Genomic DNA, 21476 nt, shown 5'->3' on the forward strand with positions numbered 1-21476 from the left:
CGTGCCCCGCCACACTGGGTTTCATCTCAGTGCTCCCAGCTCCGTGTACAGGTCGCTCCAGCCATGCGGCCTCGCTGCTGGCCCTTCAAGGGGGGCCTCGGCCTCGCCTCCACGCCTGGATCTCCGGTGAGGGCTTCTGGCTGCTCCCAGCCCAGGCTCCCTCCTGCCGGCCCCCTCCATCCTGTCCCATTGTTCGCTCCCGGGGCAGCCCCGATCCCTCCTGCAGCTGGCTGTGCCGTCAGCACCCTGCGGGTTTCCCCTTGGCCCAGCTCCATCCTTGCCGCGAGTTTTCCTGGGGCTGTGTTGGGGTGACTGTGTTGTGCAGCTCCGAGGTCTGACACGGGTTTGGATGGGGCTGATCGTGCCTCAGACTGGAGGCGACCCCGCAGCTCCCTGCCAGCCCAGCCCATGATTTGTACAACCTTGTGGGTTTCCAGCCTTCTGCCTGGGCAGGAATCCTGGCCCCAGGGCCCGGGAAAGTACCTCTTCAATGGGCTCCATGATTTTTAAGCCAGTCCCGTGACCCCTAGGCCTAGAGCTGTGTCCTGCTGACTGGCCCAGGAGAGCTGCCCCGTGGGGCTGGGAGTGCCTAGGGGACGCAGGGGGGCTGCCAGGATGTGCACGTATGGGGCCGGGCTGGTTCGGGGAGTGCCATGTCCTGGCATCTCCTGGCCCGAGCTCAGGACATGCAGGCTGGGGGACACGTGGGCACCCCTGCACAAGGGGTGGGGGCTGGAGCCTGGTCTCGGTGCCGTGGCCTGGGCCTGGCATGGAGCTGCCCAATGGGGCGGGGGCAGGAAGGGGGTTTCCTCTGGGCCACGCCAGGGAGGAAGTTCCAATCCCGGCCCCGGCAAGGTGCTTCCTGGTGCTGCTGATAGGACGTGGAAGGGACATCCTGCCTCGCGGCCACGTTCACAAAGCCCCCAAGCAGCGCGCATGCCTGCACGCGCGCAGGCATCTCCCTAGGCCTGCGTGTGCATACCTGCTCCCTTCCATGCAAATGCAAGTGACACATGGCACAACACGCAGGGCAGCCCTGCATCACACGCTTGCACGTGCCCCCACGTATCATCCTTTATGCATGGCCATGCACACTTTTGGTGGTTGCCATCTGTGCCCTTCCAACACCAGCGCACACGGATCCCCCTAGCACACACATGCACCCTTGCAAACCACCTCCCTGACCCATGTGGGCACATGCATGACTTGTCCATGCCCACAAACACAAATGCATGCAACGTGTGTGTGATCTCACACATACAACACTCGTGTGCTTATAAACACACACACGGCCCTTGTGTGCTCAGACACACGCACACACGTACATACAAACAATCCTTTCATGCTCAAACACACACACATGCAAGCACAACACTTGTGTGCTCACCCACATGCAACACTCGTCCTTACAAACACATGCACATGGCCCTCGTGTGTGCACACATGCATGCACACGTACAAAGACATGCACAAACCTTGTATGCTCCAAAATACCCCCACGCACACAACCCTTGTGTGCTCACCCACATGACATCTGTGCTTACACACATATCTGCACAACCCTTGTATACTCACAAGCACAGGCACACACGTGTGACCCAATGCGCACACACAACCTGTGCATGCTCACAAGCACATAGACATATGTGACCCTTGTATGTTCAAATGCACACACATGTACACACATGCACGCACCCTGTGCCCTGGGCAGGGGTTCCCTGGCCGCCTGCAGGTGCCGGGCAGGGGAGGCCAGCGCTGCCTGGCCGGTCTGCATGGGGGAGGAGGGGGTGTCGCACAGGCCGAGCTGGGGGGGCCAGGCCGGGGGTGTCTTCCTGGCAGGAAAGGGGCTGAGCCAGCAGCTGGCTTCCTCTCGGCTCTGGCTCTCTAGCGACCAGGAGCAGCTGCCGGAGCCGCCGTCGAGGCTGCAACCCCTGCGCTGCTCTTCAGTGGGTGGGTGCGAGCTCGGACGCTGCGGGGAAGCAAGGTGGCAGAGGCCTGGCTTTCGCCCCAGGGCTCGGGCGCCGCGTGGCACGCGGGGCTGCGGGAAGCGAGGGGAAGCAACAGATGGGACAAGGGGGCTGAGAACGTGTTGAGTCCCGTGGCTGGCAGAGCCGGAGGGGCGCAGTGTGCCCCGGCGCCCGTCTGTGGGCCCGGGGGCAGCTATGGCTTCCCCTGCACGGGGGGCTCCCGTGGGGCTTTCTCTGGGACCGGGGCGCGTGCTGCACAGTGCTGGCCAGCAGCCAGTCTGCGGGTGCCCGGAGGGTGACACGAGCGGCTGGGGTGCAGGGCCGCGCAGGCAGAGCTCCCCGGGGAGCCCAGGGCACTGGCGATGGGCGTTCGCAGCCGGTGCCCACAGACCCCCGAGGCCTGGTGCCGGCAGAAGCCCAGCGCGGGTAACGGAGGACCGGAGCGCTCTTGCCCGCTCCGCAGCCCTGAGCCCGGGCGCCCTCCTCCTGCCGCCCGGTGCCAGGGCGCGAGGCCGGCCGGGCCAGCCCGGGCTCAGCGCCGAGGGAGGCATCTGGCTTTGAACTTTCCCTCCCGCGCGCTCCCGCTCCCTGTCGCACATCCTCGGGGTTGCCATGACAACACCTTAAACTAACACGGGGGGCTGAGTTCGCCAGAGAAATTCATCTTTCTTGTTCCGCTCGTTCCTCTCCAGAAATCCCCTCCGCCCCCACCCCGCGCGGCCGCCTCCCGGCGCTGCTATGGTTACTCGGGCCCTGCCATCCTAGCCCGGTGCCTTCGCCGGGCTCCGCTCTGCAGGTAGGAGCCGTGCCGTGGCGCTCGCCGGCTGCCGGCGTGGCCAGGCTGGTGTGGTGGGCGCCCGGGCGTGGGCGTGAGGGAAGAGCCCCGTGTGGGCGTGCATGTGCCCAGCTGCGGGTGTGGGCGAGTACCCCAGGCAGGCACAGGGACACGCGTGGGAGGGCGCAGACATGAGAGAATAGGTCTGTGCGTGCATGGACCCACGTGTGGGAGGGCATGTGTCCAGCTGCAGATGTGCCGGGGCAGAGCATGACCGAATAGCCCACAAGGACGCGTGGGAGTGATTGTGCCCAGCAGTGGGTGTGCCAGGGCGTGGGTGTGAGAGAATACCCCACGTATGCACAGGGGCATGTGTGGGTGCACATGTGCCTAACTGCAAGTGTGCCAGAGTGTGGGCATGAGGGAATGTGTATATGTGCACAGGGACACGTGTGGGGAATGCATGTGCTGGGGTGTGTGTGCCTGGCTGTGGGTGTGCCATGGTGTGGCCATGGAAGAATAGCCCCATATGTGCACAGGGACATGTGTGGGGTGCATGTGCCCGGCTGCAAGTGTGCAGGGGTGTGGGCATGAGCGAATATCCCAACGTGTGCACGGGGACATAGGAGGGACTGCGTGTGCTGGGGCACATGTGCCCAGCTGGGGGTATGCCTGGGTGTGGGTGTGGAGGAATAGCCTTGCGTGCCTACAGGGACACATGGGGGAATGCGTGTGCTGGAGTGTGTATGCATCAGGGAATAGCCCCGTGTATGCATTGGGACATGTGTGGGAGTGCATGTGTCGACTCTGTGCTCAGATGCACGTGTGCCAAGGTGTGGGCATCAGGGAATAGCCCCGTGTGTGAATAGGGACCCACATGTGTGTGCTGGTGAAGGGCTGTGCTTCCCTATAGGGACACACTTATGGGTGTGTACATCAGCAAATTGGGGTTGTGTTTGCACAGGGCTGTGTGTGCATACTGGTGAAGCCCAGCCCTGTTCATACTACAGGCACACCTGGGCGTATGTGTGTCAGCGCGTAGCAGCTGTGTCAGCTTGGGGGATGTATGGGAGTGTGTGCTGGTGAGCGGGGGCTCATGAGATTGCATGTGTTGGTACGCAGGGTTGTGGCTTCGACAGGACATTTGTGAGTGTGCGTGGTGGTGAACAGGGGTGTGGTTCAGCAGGACACTTGTGAGTGTGCATGGTGGTGAATAGGGGCAGGACATGCATGAGTGTGTGAGGTCTATATGGTGGTGAATAAGGGGCGTGGTCCGGCAGGACACATGTGAGTGTGCATGGTAATGAACAAAGGCATGGTCCAGCAGGACACACGAGCATACATGGTGGGGAACAGGAGCACAGTCCAGCCAGACACATATGAGTGTGCATGGTGAGGAATAGGGGTGTAGTCCAGCAGGACACGTGTGAGTGTGAATGGTGGTAAATAGGGGCATGGTTCAGTAGGACATGTGTCAATGCGAGTGGTAATGAACAGGGGCGTGGTCCAGCAGGACATGTGTGAGTGTACATGTATGACACCTCACATGGTATGTCTGTCACTCTAAGACAAGAGAGGGAGGGAGAAGCATCCTGCAGAGGTGGTAGGGGGCCAATTACCGAGTCACCTGACCAGGAGGGGGTGGGGCTTGTGGTATATAAGCCCAGGGCCTGAGCCTACCCCTGGGAGCAGTGGGGGGGAGCCCCTGGCTGTGGGGCTGCTGGGTTAGCAAGCCTGTCCGTGGTAAGGGGCAGAGGTGGTCTCAGGGTTAAGTTTGGCAGCCGCAGGATCTGGCAGGACATGTATGAGTGTGTGTGGTGGTGAATTGGGGTGTGGTATGGCAGGACATGTGTGAGTGTGCATGGTGGAGAGTAGGGGCATGGTTTGGGAGAGACCTTGTTTCCCCTAGCACCGCCCCCCCAGCCCTCCCCGGTCACATAACAAGGAATAACGGCCACAAGTTGTTGGAGAGGAGGTGTAGATTAGACAGCCATAAGAACGACTTCACGGTCAGGGCGGCTAGGGTCTGGAGCCAACTTCCAAGGGAAGTGGTGCTGGCTCCTACCCTGGGGGGCTTTAAGAAGAGGCTTGACGCCTACCTGGCTGGGGTCGTTTGAGCCCAGTACTCCTTCCTGCCATGGCGGGCGGTCGGACTCGATGACCTGCTCAGGTCCTTTCCGACCCTAGAAACTATGAAATTATGAGACACGCGGGGCCCAGGCTGCAGTCCGGTCTGCAGCAAGGCATGCTGGGGAAAAGGGGAGGCGCTTCCATATATAAAGACTTGGGCAGCCCTGGGTGGGGCAGATGTGGTCGTGCTGGGTGGCTGCGTGTGCACACCTGTGCGTGGTTCTGGGGCACAGGCATGATGGGACTCCCGGCGCCTGGCAGAGCCCCCTGAGCTCCCCACGGCTCGGCCCCACACTAGGCCCTCGCTGGGGTGAGGGATCAGAGCAGCCTCTGGCACCTGCATCCTGGGGCCCGCTGCAGCCCACAGGTCCGAGAGCCAGCTGGGACCCCCTCTGGGACCTCCGGTTGTGGGGAGGGGGTGGGAGAGGTCACCGCACCTCCAGCAGTTGCTGCGAGAACAGGGGCAGGTGCAGAGATGAGGAGCGCTGCGGAGGCGCTTCCCTAGGGTGAGGAGAGACTCACGAGGCCAGGCCTGGGCAGGTCAGAGACCCGGGACGGGCAGGAGAAGGGTTCACAACACAGTGAAATGGGGAAGAGAAAGTCCCTGGTGATTTATTACTGCCCAGCATGGAACGAGGAAGTAGTAAGTTGCACACGAACACCAGGCCACTCTTATCCTCCCAAGTGGCATCACGGGGAGTGGGGGCTCGTGGCCACCAGCTGCGGTGGGAGCGGAGAGCTCAGCCAGATCCACCCAGGGCTTGGACACAGGCTTGGAGGAAAGGGGCACGGGGAGCTCTGGAGAAGGGAGTGAGGGGCACGGCTTCTGCATCAGACCGGCCTGGACCTTAAAGGCTGCAAGGGGGAGAGGACCGGGGGAAAACCCTGCTCAGACCCCGTCATCTCCCATCCAGCCTCCGTTCTCTGCCCCGTGACACTAGAGACTGGGTGTGACCCAGTTCAGGGCAGCTCTGATGTGCTTATGAATGAGGCAACATGCCCGGGGCAGAGAGGGTCCGCCCCGTGACCCGCTGCCACAGGGCGTGGTAGGGCTGGCCATTTTGCTGGGTCACGTTCACACAGGAAGGTCGCTCATGGGCTGCGATGTCCCAGTGAGGGCTGGGGGCTGTAGGGGAGAGAGGTGCGGGCAGAGCCAGTGAGGACGGGCCCTGGATGCATACTCCTCCCTGTAGCATCTGTGATCCCCAACCAGGCCAGACGGCCCCCAAAGCTGCCACCAGCCGACACGAATGACCCCCGAGCCAACCTGGTCGGGGTCGGGGAGGTCCAAGGGAAAGTTGGGCAGGGCTTGTGGGGACCAGGCTGCCCAGGGGTGCCGCGCTGCCGTGCTCCGAGCTGCTCGCACCCTGGGCGGGTGCCGCGCGGAGGTGCTGCGCCAGGCTGGCGCTGGGAGGGGGTGGGTCGTGCTCGCTTGGAGGGGCCCTTTGGGAACCGTGCACAGGGCACAGTGGTCTCGCGGAGCCCATCTGCTGCCACGAACCAGTAGGACAAACGTGGCTGCTGCAGTGCATGCTGGGATAAGGCCTTCTGGAGGAAGCTACTGCAAAGCATTGTGGGATAAGGCTGACTTGGCAAGGGTGGAGGCTGCTGCAATGCATTCTGGGTTAAGTCCTGCTTGGTGGGGTGGAGACAGCTGCAGTGTGTTCTGGGACCGTGGCACTTGATGTGGGCGAGGATGTTGCAGTGCATTCTGGGATCGTGGGCCCAGCCGGGGGGGAGACGGAGCAGAATGCGGCAGCTGCTGCAAAGCATTCTGGGATAAGTCCTTTTTGGGATGGGAGAGGCTGCTGCAGTGCATTCTGGGTCCACGCCTCCTGGTGGTGGAGGGTGCGGTTGTGTATTCTGGGATAAGGCCTGCTGGGTGGGGTGGAGACCGCTGCAGTGCATTCTGGGACCATGGCACCTCTGGGGTGTGAGCGGGGGATGTTGTAGTGCATTCTGGGATCGATTGTGGTCCCAGCCATGGGTGGCAGCTGGTGCAGTGCACTCTGGGAAAGGAGGGCCCGCCCTGGAGGCAGTCTGCTGCAGGGCATTCTGGGCTTGCTATGAGGCGGTGTGTTCCTCAGTGCCGTGTAGCGCGGGGCCGTCACGGCACGCGCAGGCCGCAGTGGCGATGGAGCCTCCGCGAGAGCCTGGATCCGCCCGCTGTCCCCGGCGTGGGGCCGGGTCTGTGCTCCCTGGACCCGACGGGCCAGCGCCGGGGCAGCTGCATGGGCCGCCCTGGGGTCGGGGTTGGCGGAAGCATTTACCACGGGGGCAGGGAGCAGTGCAATCTGAGAAGCAGGCTAACTCTGGCATTAAACATTGAAGCTGGCTCGCCCTCCTCGGTGCTCGGCCCTCCTGATTTGCACAAAGCCCGGGCTGGGCCAGGAGACAGCACTACCACAGGCTGCCTGGTCGTGGTTGCAGCCACGCGGGCTCCGGCTCCCACTGTCCCTGTTTCTGGGACTGTGACGTTCCAGGGACCCGGGTGTCCTGGCGCTGCCTCTCCAGCTCTTCCCTGAGCAGAGCCACGGGGCGGGGATCCCCCGCGACTCTGGGGCTGGGCTGGCCCCGCTGGCCCTGGGGTAACCGAGTCGGGAGCTCTGGCCTTGGGGCCTGCGTGCGCCCCCCGCCAACACCGTTCGGTCCCGGTTGCGCTGCCAGTGTTGCCAGGCTGGGGGCTCTTACTGCTATTTTTGGCGGCTGCAAGGAGTGGCCTGAACTTCCCGGACGGGCCCTCGTGCTTTTTATAGGCGCCTCCGGGGAGCGGGAAGAATGGCAGGAAGAGCAGCAGCCTGTACGGCCCACCCAGAGAGCCACTGTTGCTGCGTGACTCACCGGGCTCCGCAGCGGGGGGGCCGTGGCCTGTGGTGCCCAGTGTGGGTGCAGCCCCCTGGTACTGGGGTGTGGGTAGGGGGATGCTTTTCCCAGTGTGCAATGGGAGCGCCAGGCAGGAGGGCATTGCGTGCTGGGGCTGGCAGCTGCTGGGCGTGGGCGGCCCTGGGATCTGCTGTGGGTCTCCACTGCCTGTTGGCTTCTCCGCACGCAGAGGGTCCAGCTCTGGGGTGTGGGCTGAGCAGGCCAGGGAGGGCGGCTGGCCGGGGGCATCCGGAGCCCATCTGCTGCCCCCCGCTGGTAGCACAAGCATGGGATGCTGCAGTGCATTCTGGGATAAGGCCTCCTGAGGCTGGAGGCTGCTGCAGTGCATTCTGGGATTGTGACGCTGGATGTGAGGTGGATGCCACTGCAATGGATTCTAGGCAGTGGTGGAGAGTGCAGGGTGAAGGCTGCTGCAGTGCATTCTGGGATAGTGGTGCTGGATGCAGGGTGGAGGATGTTGCAGCGCATTTTGAGATGCTGGTGTGACCCAGGCGGCAGGGAGCGGGAGGCTCAGGGCACTGCAGCCTGGGGCATTGGCTGGGGGCTTAGCCGCCCCAGGGAGGACTTTTCCCACCTTCTCTCTCTGCGCCACCAGGAGCCCGGGGCAGGTCCTGCACGGAGACCTGGCCACGTCCCCTCTGCTACCTCCGGCCCCGGGGCACAGAGCCCGGCGCTGAGACACGGCTGGGCCTCTTCCCTGCATGTCCCAGCACCTGATGGGCAGAGTGAAGCCAGGCACCAGCAGAGGCGAGGAGGATGGGAAGGCCTGTGCACGGAGCTGGGCATGCACCCATCTCCTGGCGCTGGCCAGGCTGTGGCCGTCTCCGGGGAGGGCAGCGGGGTGGAAGGGGAAGCGTGTGCTGCCGTTAAACACATCATGCATCTTCTACAGAATTTATTCCCCACCGGTGCGTCCCGTCTCCCTGCTCTGTTTGCGTGTTCATCTGTGCCCCCGCTGGGCTGGCTTACAGGGCTGCATGCACCTTAATGCTGCTGCAGAGACGCCGATGCAGTGGACGGTGCATTTCTCTCCCTGGTCACCACCCGGGCGGGGGAGACCACGGACGCGTGGTCCAGCGCTGCCCCTGCCACCCGGCATGGTCTCTGCCCTGCCCCATCCCCTGTTCCACGTCCAGCCCACGTGCAGGAGGTCGGCCCAGCCTAGAGGAGGTTTTGCATTGGCTTCCCCACCTGTGGGGAACCATCACAGCTCTTGTGGGCCAGTCCTGGGGCTGCCGGTGCTGCCCATGCCCGATGCTGCAGGGGAAGGGGCTAGGGACAGGCTGGCATAAGCTGGCCCCCTCCCAGGCCCGCGTGGGAGCACGGGGCTGCAGTTGCCTTGTGCAAGGTTGCAAATTGTCATGATAAAAACATTGGAGCTGCCATGGACTGGAGGCTAAGGGGAGTCAGCCCATGTTGTGCCTGGGACCTGCCTTGCCCTTGGCTGCACGTGCTGGTGGGCTGGAACAGTGTTACCGAGCACCACAGCTCCAGCCTGCTCCCCTCCCCGCCCTGGCAGCATCTCCCAGCTGCCCCAGACCCTGTGGGGATGTGGGCAGCATCAGAAACCCCTGTGCCACCTCGTGTTGCCCCTCTCAGTGCTGCCGGGACCCCCCTCCTGCCCCTCATTTCCCAGCTCTGCCAGGGCTCAGACGCCTCCCCTGGCCCGGCCCATGGTGCTTGGGTGTCTCCTGCCCTCCCTGGCCCCCACATGTGTTTCTGCCTCATGTGTTGGGGGGTTTAACCCTCCCCCCCAGGTGCTGGTGCTGCTTCAGCCCAGGTTGGGGATGGGGATGGGGCCGGGCCGGGCCAAAGCTGCTGCTGACACCAACCCCGCAGGGTCCTGGCTGGAGGGTCTTGCCCCCATGCTCAGGCTCAGCCCCACGCTGCACTGGGGCAGGAAGGGATTTCTCCCCTGCTCAGACTGGTTGAACTGGGGGGTGTCCCCTTCCTCTGCAGCGGGGACACAGCCTGGCCTGGGGTCTCTGCAGCGTTCATGACCTACTGGCAGCAGCGGGACGTTGGCGGCCACAGCCCCCCTGCTTTCCTGGGGGTGGGGGCGAGGGCAATGCCTGGGGCTGTGTCAAGGGCAACTGTTGTGTGGCTCCAAGGTTGGACACAAGGTTTGCTTGGCCTGGTTTGGATGGGGCCAATCCTGCCTCAGGCTAGATGTGACCCCGCAGCTTCCTGCCGACCCCACAGCTCTGGGACCCCATGGGAACTGGGCACGGGTGATGCAGGGGTTGGGGTAGCTGCCCAACGGGGATGGAGGGCAGAGCAGCAGGTGGGAGTAGGGGGGAGCCCCAGCCCCTGCAGTGCCAGGCCCATCGGGCTGTGCACACGTGCACCCGAACCCGAACCCCCTGCACCACAGTGATGGCACGCCTGGCCCTGCTGGGACCCACTGATGTTATGGAGTGGGTGCGAGGCTGCATGGGCCCTTGAGACCTGCCTGTTGCTGGGTGCAGGAGCTGGGGGGGGGATATGCACATCGGGCCAGTCACGGAGCGCGGGGATGGGAGCAGGGGGCAGCATCGGTGGGACACGTGTCTGACCCTGTGTTCTGCTTCACAGGTGGTTGAGGAGGGATCCCTGTGCCCGTGACAGCTGCTTCAGGTAGGTCCCATCCCCTGGGCAGGTATGATAGGCCCTGGGGGACCTGGGCGAGCAACGGGGGCACCACACTGCACCGGGGGCCGCCGTGCCTGTGACTGCATTGCTCTGGACTGGCCAGGTCCTGGCACCAGGGCTAGGAGGGGTCAGGATCGGGGTCAGGATGCTACACTGAGAGAGCACTGGGATGAGGATGGGGATGGGGATGGGGCTGCAGTGAGCCCATCGTGGATGTGGGGAACCACAGAGCTGCCCATGGGGTGCCCTGCCAGTGTCCAGCACCTGCCCCAGCACCAGGCGCTGGGTGGGGAGGCTGAGGCGGAGCAGGCAGCAGCGGCCCAATCCTGCCCTTGGGCCTGCAGGGAGGAGAGTGGAAAGGGCAGGGCCGGGCTGGGGGCAGGTGGGGTTGAGCTGCACTGCGCCATAAGGAGTAAGGAGCGGAGCAGGGAGCTACTGCCCAGGGGCAGTGCGGGTTTGGAGAGTCCCACGCCTTGGTTGGCTGATTCAGGTTGTGAGGGGAGAAATGGCCATGCATGCGAGCGCATGTGTGAACATGTGTGCAGGAGTCTGTATACATGCAGGTACATGTGAGTGCATGTATAGGTGTGTGCATGTGCAGGCATGTGTGTGCAAGTGCATGCATGTGTGTAGGTGCTTGTGTGTGTCTGTGTGTGAATGTACTGTATGTGCAGATGTGTGTGTGTGTGTGTGTGTGCAGACATGCTTGAGCGTGTGTGTACATCTGTGTGCATGTGCGTGTATGTGTACATGTATGCCTGTACATGCATGTGCATGTGTATACATGTGTGTATGTGCCAGCAGGAGTCCATGTGCAGTTATGTACCTGTGCATGTTAGTGTGTGTGTGTGCAGGTACAGACACATGTAGGTGCATGTATGTATATACAGGTGTGTGTGCATGCAGGTACTTGAAGGTAAAGGCCCTGAGGTTGGGTGCTCACAGTTGTGTGCGCGCGCATGTCTGGGTGGGACTGAGTGTGTGCATTTGTGTGCATGTGTATACATGTGTATATATGTGTACATGCATACATGTGCATGTTTATGTGTGTACGTGTATGAGTGGGCATGTGTGTGGAGGCATGCCTGTGTATGCCTCTGCCAGACTATGTGTGCATGTGTGTGTGTTTGTGTACATGCACGTATGTGTGTGTGCATGAGTGTGTGTGTGTGTTGGTCTGTGCAGGAGGCCTCTGGGAAAGCCATGGGCATAAGAGCAGTAGGCAGCTTCCCCAGGATTCCCACAGGACCCCCAGGGCTGGTGTGGGCAGCGGTTGCCTGTTCAGCCCCAAGCTGGGGCAAGCAGTGCCAGGGCAGGAGCAGTGCTGGGGGCCATGAGCGGTTCCAGCCCTGGGGTCCTGAGTCCCTTTGGAGGCTCTGGCCCCTCTCCCTGCAGCACCATGCACAGCTCTGGGGCACTGGCTCCGACTCGGACACTGCTGGGGTAGGCAGGGATGGGGCACCCCAGCCCCTCCCCAGCACCCCATTGCCTTGGGGCCCTGGGCTGGGGCTGCCCTGGGCAGGGAGGAGCCGGCAGGTGCAGAGCCAGGAGCGGGATTAGGGGCTTGTGAGTCCCAGACCAGCAGATGCAGGCGTCTGATCCTATTACCGGGGCTCAGCAGAGGCCGGCGGGGTCAGGGCTGGTGGCCAGCTCCAGGCTTTGGCCATGGCAGGATGGGGCCATGGGGTGGCAGCCCCGGCCATGAGGGAGCAGTGTCGCCGGCTGCAGCAGGTCAGATGGGCATTGCCGGGGCTGTGGGTATCTCAGCAGGCGGGTCCCAGGGCTCTGCCCCCGGACCCAGGCATTGGGCCAGCCTGGGGGCACTGGGCTTGATCAGCCCAGGGCATGGGGCGCTGGTGCTCCCTGGAGGATATGCCAGCTTGGTCCCTTGCACCTGCTGGCTGTGTGCTGGGATCCGGGGGACTGGCTGTGGACACGGGAGATTCACGGCTATCGGCTTGGCCAGGCCAGGCCAGGGCCACACATCAGGCCGAGGCACGGCAGCGCTTGCTGCCTTGACGGTCCTGGGGAGAGATGGGTTGCAGCTCCAGGGTGAAACCTCTCCCGGGTCTGGACCAGGCTAACAACTGTGTTTCTCATTTAAAGCATCTGACACAGAATCAAAGGGTTTGGGGTTCATGGGCATTTCAGGGGTGCAGGCTCTACCCAGGGGCTGCTTCAAGGATCTTGGGGGCTGAGGAGCCGGCCCCGATCCTGCTGGGCCTCATCTCCCTGCTGCGGAGGGCAGGGAGGAGCAGGCCCTGCTCTCTTCCCTCTCGCATCTTTGCTGCTCCCAGCACGGTCCTTGGTGGCCCTGAAATGCACCTGGGACCCCGAGAGCTGCCTGGGTCCCTCTCGGCGCTGGTGCAGGGGCTGGACCCAGAGTGCACGGGGCTGCTCCCTGCCTGCGTTCCTATGGTTACCGAGTGACTGCGTTCCTATGGCTACGAGCACAGCTCTGGCTCACCGTGTTAGCCTAGCGATGGAGCGCTGCACCATGCGGCGATGCCCGGTGATGCTGGCGTGGCCGGCGTGAGAGCCCAGGTGGCCGTGAGGGACAAGCCCTGGATGCTTCCTCCCAGCTTCGAGGGCGAGCGCCCCGTGCTCAGGGCCAGGAGCTCCCTGGAGCCGGGCGACCTGCTGCTGCCCGCGCCCTGGGAGGGGCAGTCCCTCGGTGCGGGGGCCGCAGGGGCTGTGCTGCTGGGGGGGACACAGTTTGGCCCTGGTACTGAGCTGTCCCCAAATAGGACAGATGCGGGTGCAGCCCCGTCCCGTTGCCAGGGGTTCCCGGGGACCTGCTGCAGCTAGGCATGGAGCAAGGCGTGGGGGGAAGTCCTGGCGCTGCCCCCTCCCCGCTCCCCCCCGGCTGCCGAGCCAGCCGGCATTGAGTTACGGTAACTGGACCCGCAAGCGTCTCAAAGCGCCTGTGTTTGCCGGAGCCCCGGCACCGAAACCCAATCCCCGCGGCTGCCGACGCTGGGAAGTGGGTCAGAGGCTGGGTGGGGGTAAGGGGGCGGCATACCTGAGCCCAGCTGGGCCGTAGGAACCCACTCCTCCAGCACCGCCTGGGACCCCGAACCCCGAGGGGAGCCTGGCCCCAGCCGAGAGCGCTGGGTTGGATCTGGGCTCCCAAGACCTGGGTTTTCCGGGGGGGGGGGCTGTAGCACAGGCACCCCCTTCCCCATGAACGGGGAACTCGCAGGACTGTTTTGGGGCTGGTCAGGCCACTTGCCAGGCCAGGCAGCGGGGCCGTGCCGGGCTGGACGTGGCAGGGCTTTCCCAGGAGCTGGCCATACGTCCCAGGGAACCCGCTGACCCTGGTGGCCGGTGGAGCGGAAATCAGTGGGCTGCGGCCTGGGGGGCACTGCGGAGCCGCCCGGTCGATGCCCTCACGTTCGGGTGCCTCTGCAGGGAGCAGCCTCGCCCGGCTGGCAGAGGAGGCCCAGCGCGGCCGTGCTGCTTTCCTGGCATGGGCCGCTCCAGCCATCCCTGGGGTCTTGCTCCGTGCCGGCTCCGGTCTGACCGGTGCCCACCCCACATGCTCGGGGCATCTGCCACACCAGCAGCTGAGCTCCCCAGCTCCTCACAGCTGTGCTTTGCACGCTTGTGCCAGGATCATTTGCTGCAAATGGGGCCGAGACCTGAGCGCGCGAGTCTGCACCAGGGTCCGCAGTGACCTCCCTGTGTGTGGCACCCCCACGACACCTGCCAAGCCCTGTCTGCCCAAATGAGTCACTCCCGACAGGGCACCGATTGCAGCTGGCAGACACCATTGGTGGTGTTGGCTTTGTCTAGGATATGGGGCTCTCCGGCCACGTCCCTGCCGAAGCGACCAATGCACCGCGCCAGGCGTTGGAGCAGGCATGTGGAGACCCAGGGTGACCAACTTGTGTCTCCCCCAAGTCACAGTGCACACCCCCAGGAAAGGCGCCCCCGCTTGCTTCCCTCCCTCGTGCTCCCCAGCTCTGTTGCTGCAGAGGAAGCAGCCTGGAGCTGAGTGGGGGGAGCTGGAGCCACCGCCACGTCTCCAAGCCCCGTGGGGCTGGATTAGCCCTGGCCGGGGTGGCCCCATGCAGAGGGGTCCGGCTCCGTTCCCATGCAGCTGGAGGAACCCACAGTCCGATGCACCTGCGTGGGATCAGGCCCCACTTGGGCCTGGTCACATCCAGGTGACCCTGCTGCCCAGCCTCCGCCCTCCTGTACGACAAGAGACGGGGCAGGATGGTCCCACGGTCTGGCCCAGTCCAGTGCACTTCTCATCACCTTACAACATGCCCCCATTGCACCTGGTGCCCCAGGCCAGTGCCACTTGGACACCAGCTGCTCGACTCCATGGGCACTGTGCCAGGTCGGCTGGTCCCCGGGAGGGGGACAAAGGACAAGGTCAGGCCGGCTGGAGCTGCTCCATGTAGGCATCGTGTGGAGCTGACCCCCTGCCACAGCAAACAGCGGTGCTCTTGGCAGCACAGGTGCCCTGATAAACAGCACCGCTGCGGCGGCTCCCAGCCCAGGGCTCCTACTCTGTGTCCTTCAGTTTGGGGCTGGGCAAGACCCGGGTGCTGCGCTGTGCTGGGCAGAGCATGGTGCTCCCAGGGCCGGTGCCGCGCTGGGGCGACGTGGGCACCAGACCAGTCGCCCTGTGAGGTCTGGAGCTGGGGGCGGTGCATTGCAGCCGGGACCTGCTCCCTGCACGGTAAATCAGTAACGAGGGAAGGGGGAGGGCCGTGGCCTGTCCCCGTGCGGGAGGAGTGTGGGAAAGCAGACGTGGCTCGGCTCCCGGGGTGCTGAGGCCCTGCCTGTCTGCAGCAGGTGCGGGGAGACGTGGGGGCGGGTGTGATTGGGGCCATGGGGGGGATGCGGGGCAGCGCTGGGCACCAGTGCGGGGTGCTCTCTTGAGCCGTGGCTTTGCCGACAGAGCAGGACGGTCCCTGCAGGCCCGTGCTGCTTGGGGCAGGGGCCGCACCAGGGATGAGCCAGGCAGGGGGTGCTGGATGCCACCCCGGTACCAGGGGCTATAACCAGGTGCAAGCCTGGGGCCCCACAGGCTCCATGACACCAGCCTGGGCCTGGCTTTGCCCTGCGTGGCCTGGTGAGTTCAGGCTGGACCCACACAGTGCAGTGGATGGGGATGGCCCCACACCTTCCTGCCCTAGTGTAGACAGGTCCTCGGGATGGGTACAATGGTTAAGGGGTGCCTGTGGCTCTGGAGGTGCAGGGGAAGCTCATGCCAGATGAGTGGTACGTGGACACCGGGCCACATGGCCAGGGGTTCAGCCGTGGCCGACACGACACTGCTGTGCCACAGCCTCGCGTCCTGTTGGCTGTGCAGCCATGGGGCGGCTGGGCTGGGAGTGACCTTTGACTTTTTTTGACACCTTTCCCCTGACCCCTTTCGGGAGTCTCCCTGCTCCCAGCATCCCTCGCTTCTGGATCTTCCAGCTGTGAGCCGGTGCCACTCTGGGCTTTCGTCAGGACTCGTTGTCTGATCACCAGACGCAGCTTCCGGCACCTGGTGCCAGTCCACCCTGCCACTGTCTCTCTCTCCCCTCGAGCCTTAACGAACCACAATAATTGCATTCCTGGAAGACGGGGCCCCTTCTTCCTCGATGGCTAATAAGCATGTTTAGGAGCACGGGGGTTTTCCTGGGAGGCTTTTGCTGTGAGGAGGCAGAGCAGCTATCCCTGCCCCATACTCTCTCCTTTAGCCTGGTGTGGACCCATGGCCGCACTTTACTGCCTGCTTTTCCTTCCCCGCCTCGCACCGGGGCATTTTTCCTGAGCACTTTGAGAATCCAGCTAGCCTGATGGTCACGTCCCCGCTCTTCTGCTGCCCATCCAAGGAGCTCTAATAGATTAGTGAGGCGTGAGTTTCCTGTGCTGATTACCCCATCGCATTGTGCTCATGGAGACGTTCTTAATTTGCCCCTGGATTATTTTTTTCACCCCATTTTCCTGGGGTTGAAATGAAGCTTCTTGTTGGGTAATTCCCAAGACTCCTCCCATTATTTTTTGCCATAGGTAGGCATGTTAGCTTTCCTCCGGTGCTCCGGGGCCAAGGCTGACTTGAAGGAGAGGAAGTCAAGGTGCGCACATCAGGAGGCCTGGATTAGCGAGTCTTGAGGGGGCTGGCTGATGCATTTTCGGAGCCATTGATGCCTGTGTCTGAAACATGATAGGAAACTAATGAGGGACCAGAGGACTGGCAAAAAGCGAGAAACCCTGACAGTTACCATCTGGTTAACCTGATTTCTCCCCCCTGTGAAATGGAGAGAGATGGAAAGAAGTTAAATCTGTAAATGACAGGAAGCAGTGGACACATGAGTAGGATGCAGAGTGGGGAGAGGGGCGAGGGTTGTGCCTCAGTAGTGTAGTGTGGTGCAGCGGGTGCAAATTGTCCCATGCTCGGGGGAGCCTGGTGTGGTGACGGTGGTTGTGCACTGTGTGGTTGCAGGGGTGGGAGGGATGGAGCAGGAGTCAGGGGGACAGCAAGTGCCCCTTGGCCCCTGGGCCTAGCATTGGCAGCTTCTCCTGGGACTCCAAGGGGACTCATCGAAGCAGGTTAGACCCCTCCACGTCTCTCCTTTGAGAGCCTCAGCGTCCCCATGGCACAGGTCCCAGGATGGGGCTGCTGTCTGCCCCTCCTTGCCCTGGAGCATCATGGGCAGCGGTGCCCTCGTCAGTGCCCAGGCGCTCCTTCCAGGGCCGTCTCCCCTCCCCAGGGGCTCAGGGGGAGCCTGTCCTGGCTGCTGTGCCCCCCAGAGGTCCAGCTGGGCTGGGGAACTGCTCTGTGATTGGCTGCCCACTGCCATGCCCCACCTCCTGGGGAAGGGAAGCCAATCAGAGGAGCAGTAGGGGACAGGCTGACCCCACCCCTCCCAGGGAGGTTGTGGGTGGTGGAGCAGGAGCCTGGCATCTTCCCACCCTGTGGGGACCCGGGGCTGGTTTGCTCCCTGCTACCCTGGCAGCTCCAGGGCCCAGCCCTGGAGAACATCTGGATGTGGAGGCTCTGCACCGTCCTGCAGCTGCATGGGGCCTGGGGCCTGGCTCTGCTCTCATGTGGCGCCTGCTCCCAGTTGGGTGCAGGGTCTGGGGGAGCCTTATGGGGCCACGTTGGCAGGGCTGGGCTTGCTGAAGGAGGGTCAGGTGTCGGCCTCAGGGTAGTGCACGGGCCACGAGCCCCTTCCTGGACAGATCCAGGGCAGCCCATCCATCCCACTGGCTCCCAGGGGCTTTCTGTGCAAAGACCATCCGGTGGAGGAGACCTTGGACTTGACCCCGTCTGAGAGCACTTTCTGTGTGGGTCTCCTTGGCACTAGGCTTGCCCTGCTGCCGTGCCGGACTGAGCTCGGGCAGACATGGCTCTGGGCAGGTGCCCAATACCGAGCGCTGCAAGTGGGACACAGCCGTGGCATGGGGCCAGGGCCAGTGGGGAGGGGCTGCTGTGGTGTGGGGAGGACGCCTGGGGTGACCATGAGGGCGTGGGGCTGCTGTGGCACCAGGTGCGGTTGTGGGGGTGTCTGTGGGGCTGGCGTGGCCGTGGGCACCGGGGTGCTGTAGCCGGGGGCATTGCTGGACAGCAGATCTCCGCTGGCCCAGGGTGGCCCTGGCCTGTTGTGTGTCCCTCACCCTGCACCTGGCCTGCCTCTCTTGCTCTGCCTCTGCCCAGGCCGGGGAGGGATGTCGTGGGCCAGGGACGGAGGGAGGTGGAGGTGGGACTGGGTGCTCGCCCCTGGGTGCCACATGCTGCTCTGCAGGGGCTGGGAGGGGGTGCCCGGGGCTGTGACAGAGGGCAGGGGGCTGGGGAGGGCCTGTGCAGTCTCCATGACCACAGGTCCCAGCGCAGCTCTGGTGGGGGGCTGGTGAGCTGACCCCGAGGGCAGCCGCCCATGAAACTTGCTGCCTGGAGCCGGGCGAGAGGGTGGCCATGGGCAACCTGCCCCAGGGCCTGGCTGAGCCATGGCTGCCCCTTCCCTGGCACCCATGGGGGTGGACTAGCTGGGGTGGGCAATGGGGTTGCAAAATGGGGCAGCGCTGATGGGTCTGGCATGTGCGCCCTGGAGCTGCCGGTGCCCCTGTCGCCTGGGTGCGGGCGGGTGCCCCCGGTGTGGTCCTGGTGCGGGGTGGGTGGGTGCCCCAGGTCCTGATCCCCGGTGCAGGGTGGGCGGGTGGGTGCCCCCGGGTCCCCATCCCCGGGGCGGTGCGGGGTGGGGGGGGCGGGTGCCCTCAGTGCGGTCCCGGGGCGGGGCGGGGTAGTGGGCGGGTGGGTGCCCCCGGGCGCGGGTGCCCCCGGCGCGGTGCGATGTGTGCGCCCTTCCTTCCCTGCCTTGCAGCGCCGCGGGGCCGTGATGCCCGGGCTGTAGCCGCCGCCCCGCCCGCCCGCCCGCCCGGCGCAGCCGCCGCCCGGAGCACGGAGCATGCCTCGGAGCCCGGCAGCCGGCAAACATGAGTCTTCGCCGCCGCCGCCGGAGCCGGAGCAGCAGCCGCCGCCAGAGCCGCCCCAGCCTCAGCCCCAGCCCCAGCCGCAGCCGCAGCCCCAGCCCCAGCCCCAGCCCGGCGCGGCCGCGGGGCAGGGCGCGGGCAGCCCCCGCGACGAGGCGCTGTATGCCAGCATCCCGCCCGGCCCGGCCCCGGCCCCGGCCCCGGCCCCGACCCACCGCCGCCCGGGCGGATGGAGGAGCCCGCGGCCAACGCCATCGTGGTGCGCATCGGCATCCCGGACCTGCAGCAGACGGTGAGCGGGGAGCGGAGCGGGGCTGGGGGACAGGGGCTGCCGGCAAAGCCCCACTCACCGCCGGGAGGCCCCCCGGGCCGGGGCGCAGGGGCGCTGCTGGGGGCGAGCAGCGATCCCGACCCCTTCGCGGTGCGGCAGCCCGAGCCCGTGCACACCGGGGCTGGCCGCCACCTCCGCGCCCAGGGCAGGTGCCCTGTCCCAGGCATGCGGGGCGGCTGGTGCCCGCTCTCTCCTGCCAGGACCCAGCAGGGAGGGAGGGGGGAGGACCAGCTCAGTGGCGGGGCAGGGAGGAGGCGGGATGCCGGTGCCCGGCCGTGCGGTGCAGTTTCCGGGGCTGAGGCAGCAGCATGGAGGGAAGGAGCCGGCCCTGCAGCCCATGGGGCTGGAGCCGGGCCGGCTGTTGTGGCAGGGCACAGCCTGTCAGCAAGCATGGGCGTAGTGCGCAGGCTGTGATACCATGGCACGGCGTGTCAGCGAACACGGGTGTGATAGCGTGGCACAGGGTGTCAGCGAGCACCAGCATGATACAAATGGGCACAGTGGACACGTGTTATAGCATGGCACAGCGTGTCAGCGGGCACAGGTGTGATACCGCAGGGTACAGTGTGTCAGTGAGCGCCACATGATGCAAGCAGACACAGTGTGTTAGTGGACACAGGTGTGATAGGAGGGCACAGCTTGTCAGTGAGCACAGGTGCAATAGCATGGCACGGCATGTCAGTGAGACAGGGTGTGATAGCGTGGCACAGCACGTCAGCAAGTACCAGCACGATACAAACGGGCACGGCATGTTAGTGGGCACAGGTGTGGTAGCGTGGCATGGCGTGTCAGCATGCGCAGCGGTGATACCGCACAGCACGGCGTGTCTGAGACGCGGTGTGTCCAGGTGAAGGTGCACTCCCGCGGAGCTTGGCATGTCAGCGAACGGCAGCGAGCCCAGAGGGGCCGGCGCCAGCGCCAGGCACGGCGGCAGTAGGAGCTGTGGTGCAGGGGCTGTGGCAGATGCGGTGCGGGGAGCCCATGAGCGGTGCCGGCTGGGCTGGGCTGTGCCATGGAGCCACGAGGCCTTTGCTGTTGAAGAATCGGCAGGCAGATGGGGCCACCGGGCTTGAGCTCTCTGGGCGTCTTTCCCCACCTCCGCTCTCAGGGCTTGTGGCCGCAGCTCGTGCCCTCGCTGCCTGTGGGCCCAGCTCCTCACCACGGCCCCGCGGGGCCCCGAGGCCTGCTGAGGGGAGGCAGCATGGCCTGTCTGGGGGTCCTGGCTGGCAGGGGCTGAGCTGGTCCCTCCCTGGCCCCCGAGGCAGGGAGAGGGTCCCGTTGGGAGCTGGACTTGCCCCTCCGGGAGGTCCTGTGATGCACCGGTGCTGGACACGTGGAGAGGAGCGTCGCTGGGGCGCGCTGGCAGGGGCCTGCGGCAGCCTGGAGCTGGGGGTGTTGGAGGCACGAGTGCGAGTGTCACCTGCCGTCGAACTCCCAGCCCAGCTGCATGGGGGACCCCAGCAGGAACTGGGGGGGCACCAGTCCCGTTGCTCCCGTCGGCCGCAGGGGCTGGCTAGCGGCTGGGCCCGGGGGCCTGTGTGCCGGGAAGGGCGGGTGGCAGCACGGTCAGGCCTGACCGAGCACGGCTCTGCTCCGCAGCACCGGCCCTCGGCCCCCGCCCTGGTGGCTGCACTCGAGATGGGGCCGCACCCCCGAGGGCTGCCAAACCCAGGGGTTTGTTCCCCCCTCCCAGAGCTTCTTGTTCCACCTTGGTTTGGGGAGAGGAGCTGGGGGGAGAACAGCTCGGCAGCCCCCTGGCGCGGGCTGCAAATGCTGAGCTGACAGCTGCAGTACCAAAGCATCTCTCCCTCTCCCTCTCTCCCCGAGCCTCAGCCTCTTCCCACCCGCTTGCGGCCGGCCCGTGGTGCTTCTGGCTCGTGCGGTGGGAGCTGTGCTGCCAGGTGGGGGATGTTTCATGCCCCCCAAGCTGGCTTCTTGTGCTGGTCCCTAGCAGAGCAGCCAGTCTCCTGCAAGGTGCCAAGGTGACACCTCCCGCCCGGTGGAGTTGCCTGTCTGTGCCTGGGGCCTCTGTCCGGCTGCAAGCACCTCTGCCCTGCCCTGCCCGGCCCCCTGAACTGGGGCAGGGTCCTTGCTGCTACGACATTATGGTTTTATTGCATAAAAGCCCTCGGGTCCCAGAGCCGCGGGGCTGGCAGGGAGCTGCGGAGTCGCGTCTAGTCCAACCCCCGCAGACAAACCATCACCTAAACTCTTCATACAAGTGCGGGCAGCCTAGAGAGCGTGGCACAGCACCCGAACCCCCCTTGGGGAAAGCCACATGTCACCACTCCCATGTGACATCAGGTCGGGTGCACACCAG

At 64.8% G+C, this 21476-nt stretch overlaps 1 protein-coding gene across 1 annotated transcript in view; it reads left to right on the forward strand.

Moving 5' to 3' along the window:
* The window catches only part of SHANK3 (SH3 and multiple ankyrin repeat domains 3), a 589500-nt gene that overhangs the window by 3962 nt on the left and 564062 nt on the right, over nt 1-21476 (forward strand). The window contains exons 2-3 of the mRNA XM_090041443.1: nt 10330-10371; nt 18717-19117. Coding sequence (XP_089897569.1) covers nt 19055-19117 — 63 coding nt within the window. The 5' untranslated portion in view covers nt 10330-10371; nt 18717-19054. The remainder of the gene's footprint in view (nt 1-10329; nt 10372-18716; nt 19118-21476) is intronic.

Source organism: Crocodylus siamensis, chromosome 4 (assembly GCF_052110815.1).
Source record: "Crocodylus siamensis isolate JL-2025a chromosome 4, ASM5211081v1, whole genome shotgun sequence".
NCBI lineage: Eukaryota > Metazoa > Chordata > Crocodylia > Crocodylidae > Crocodylus > Crocodylus siamensis.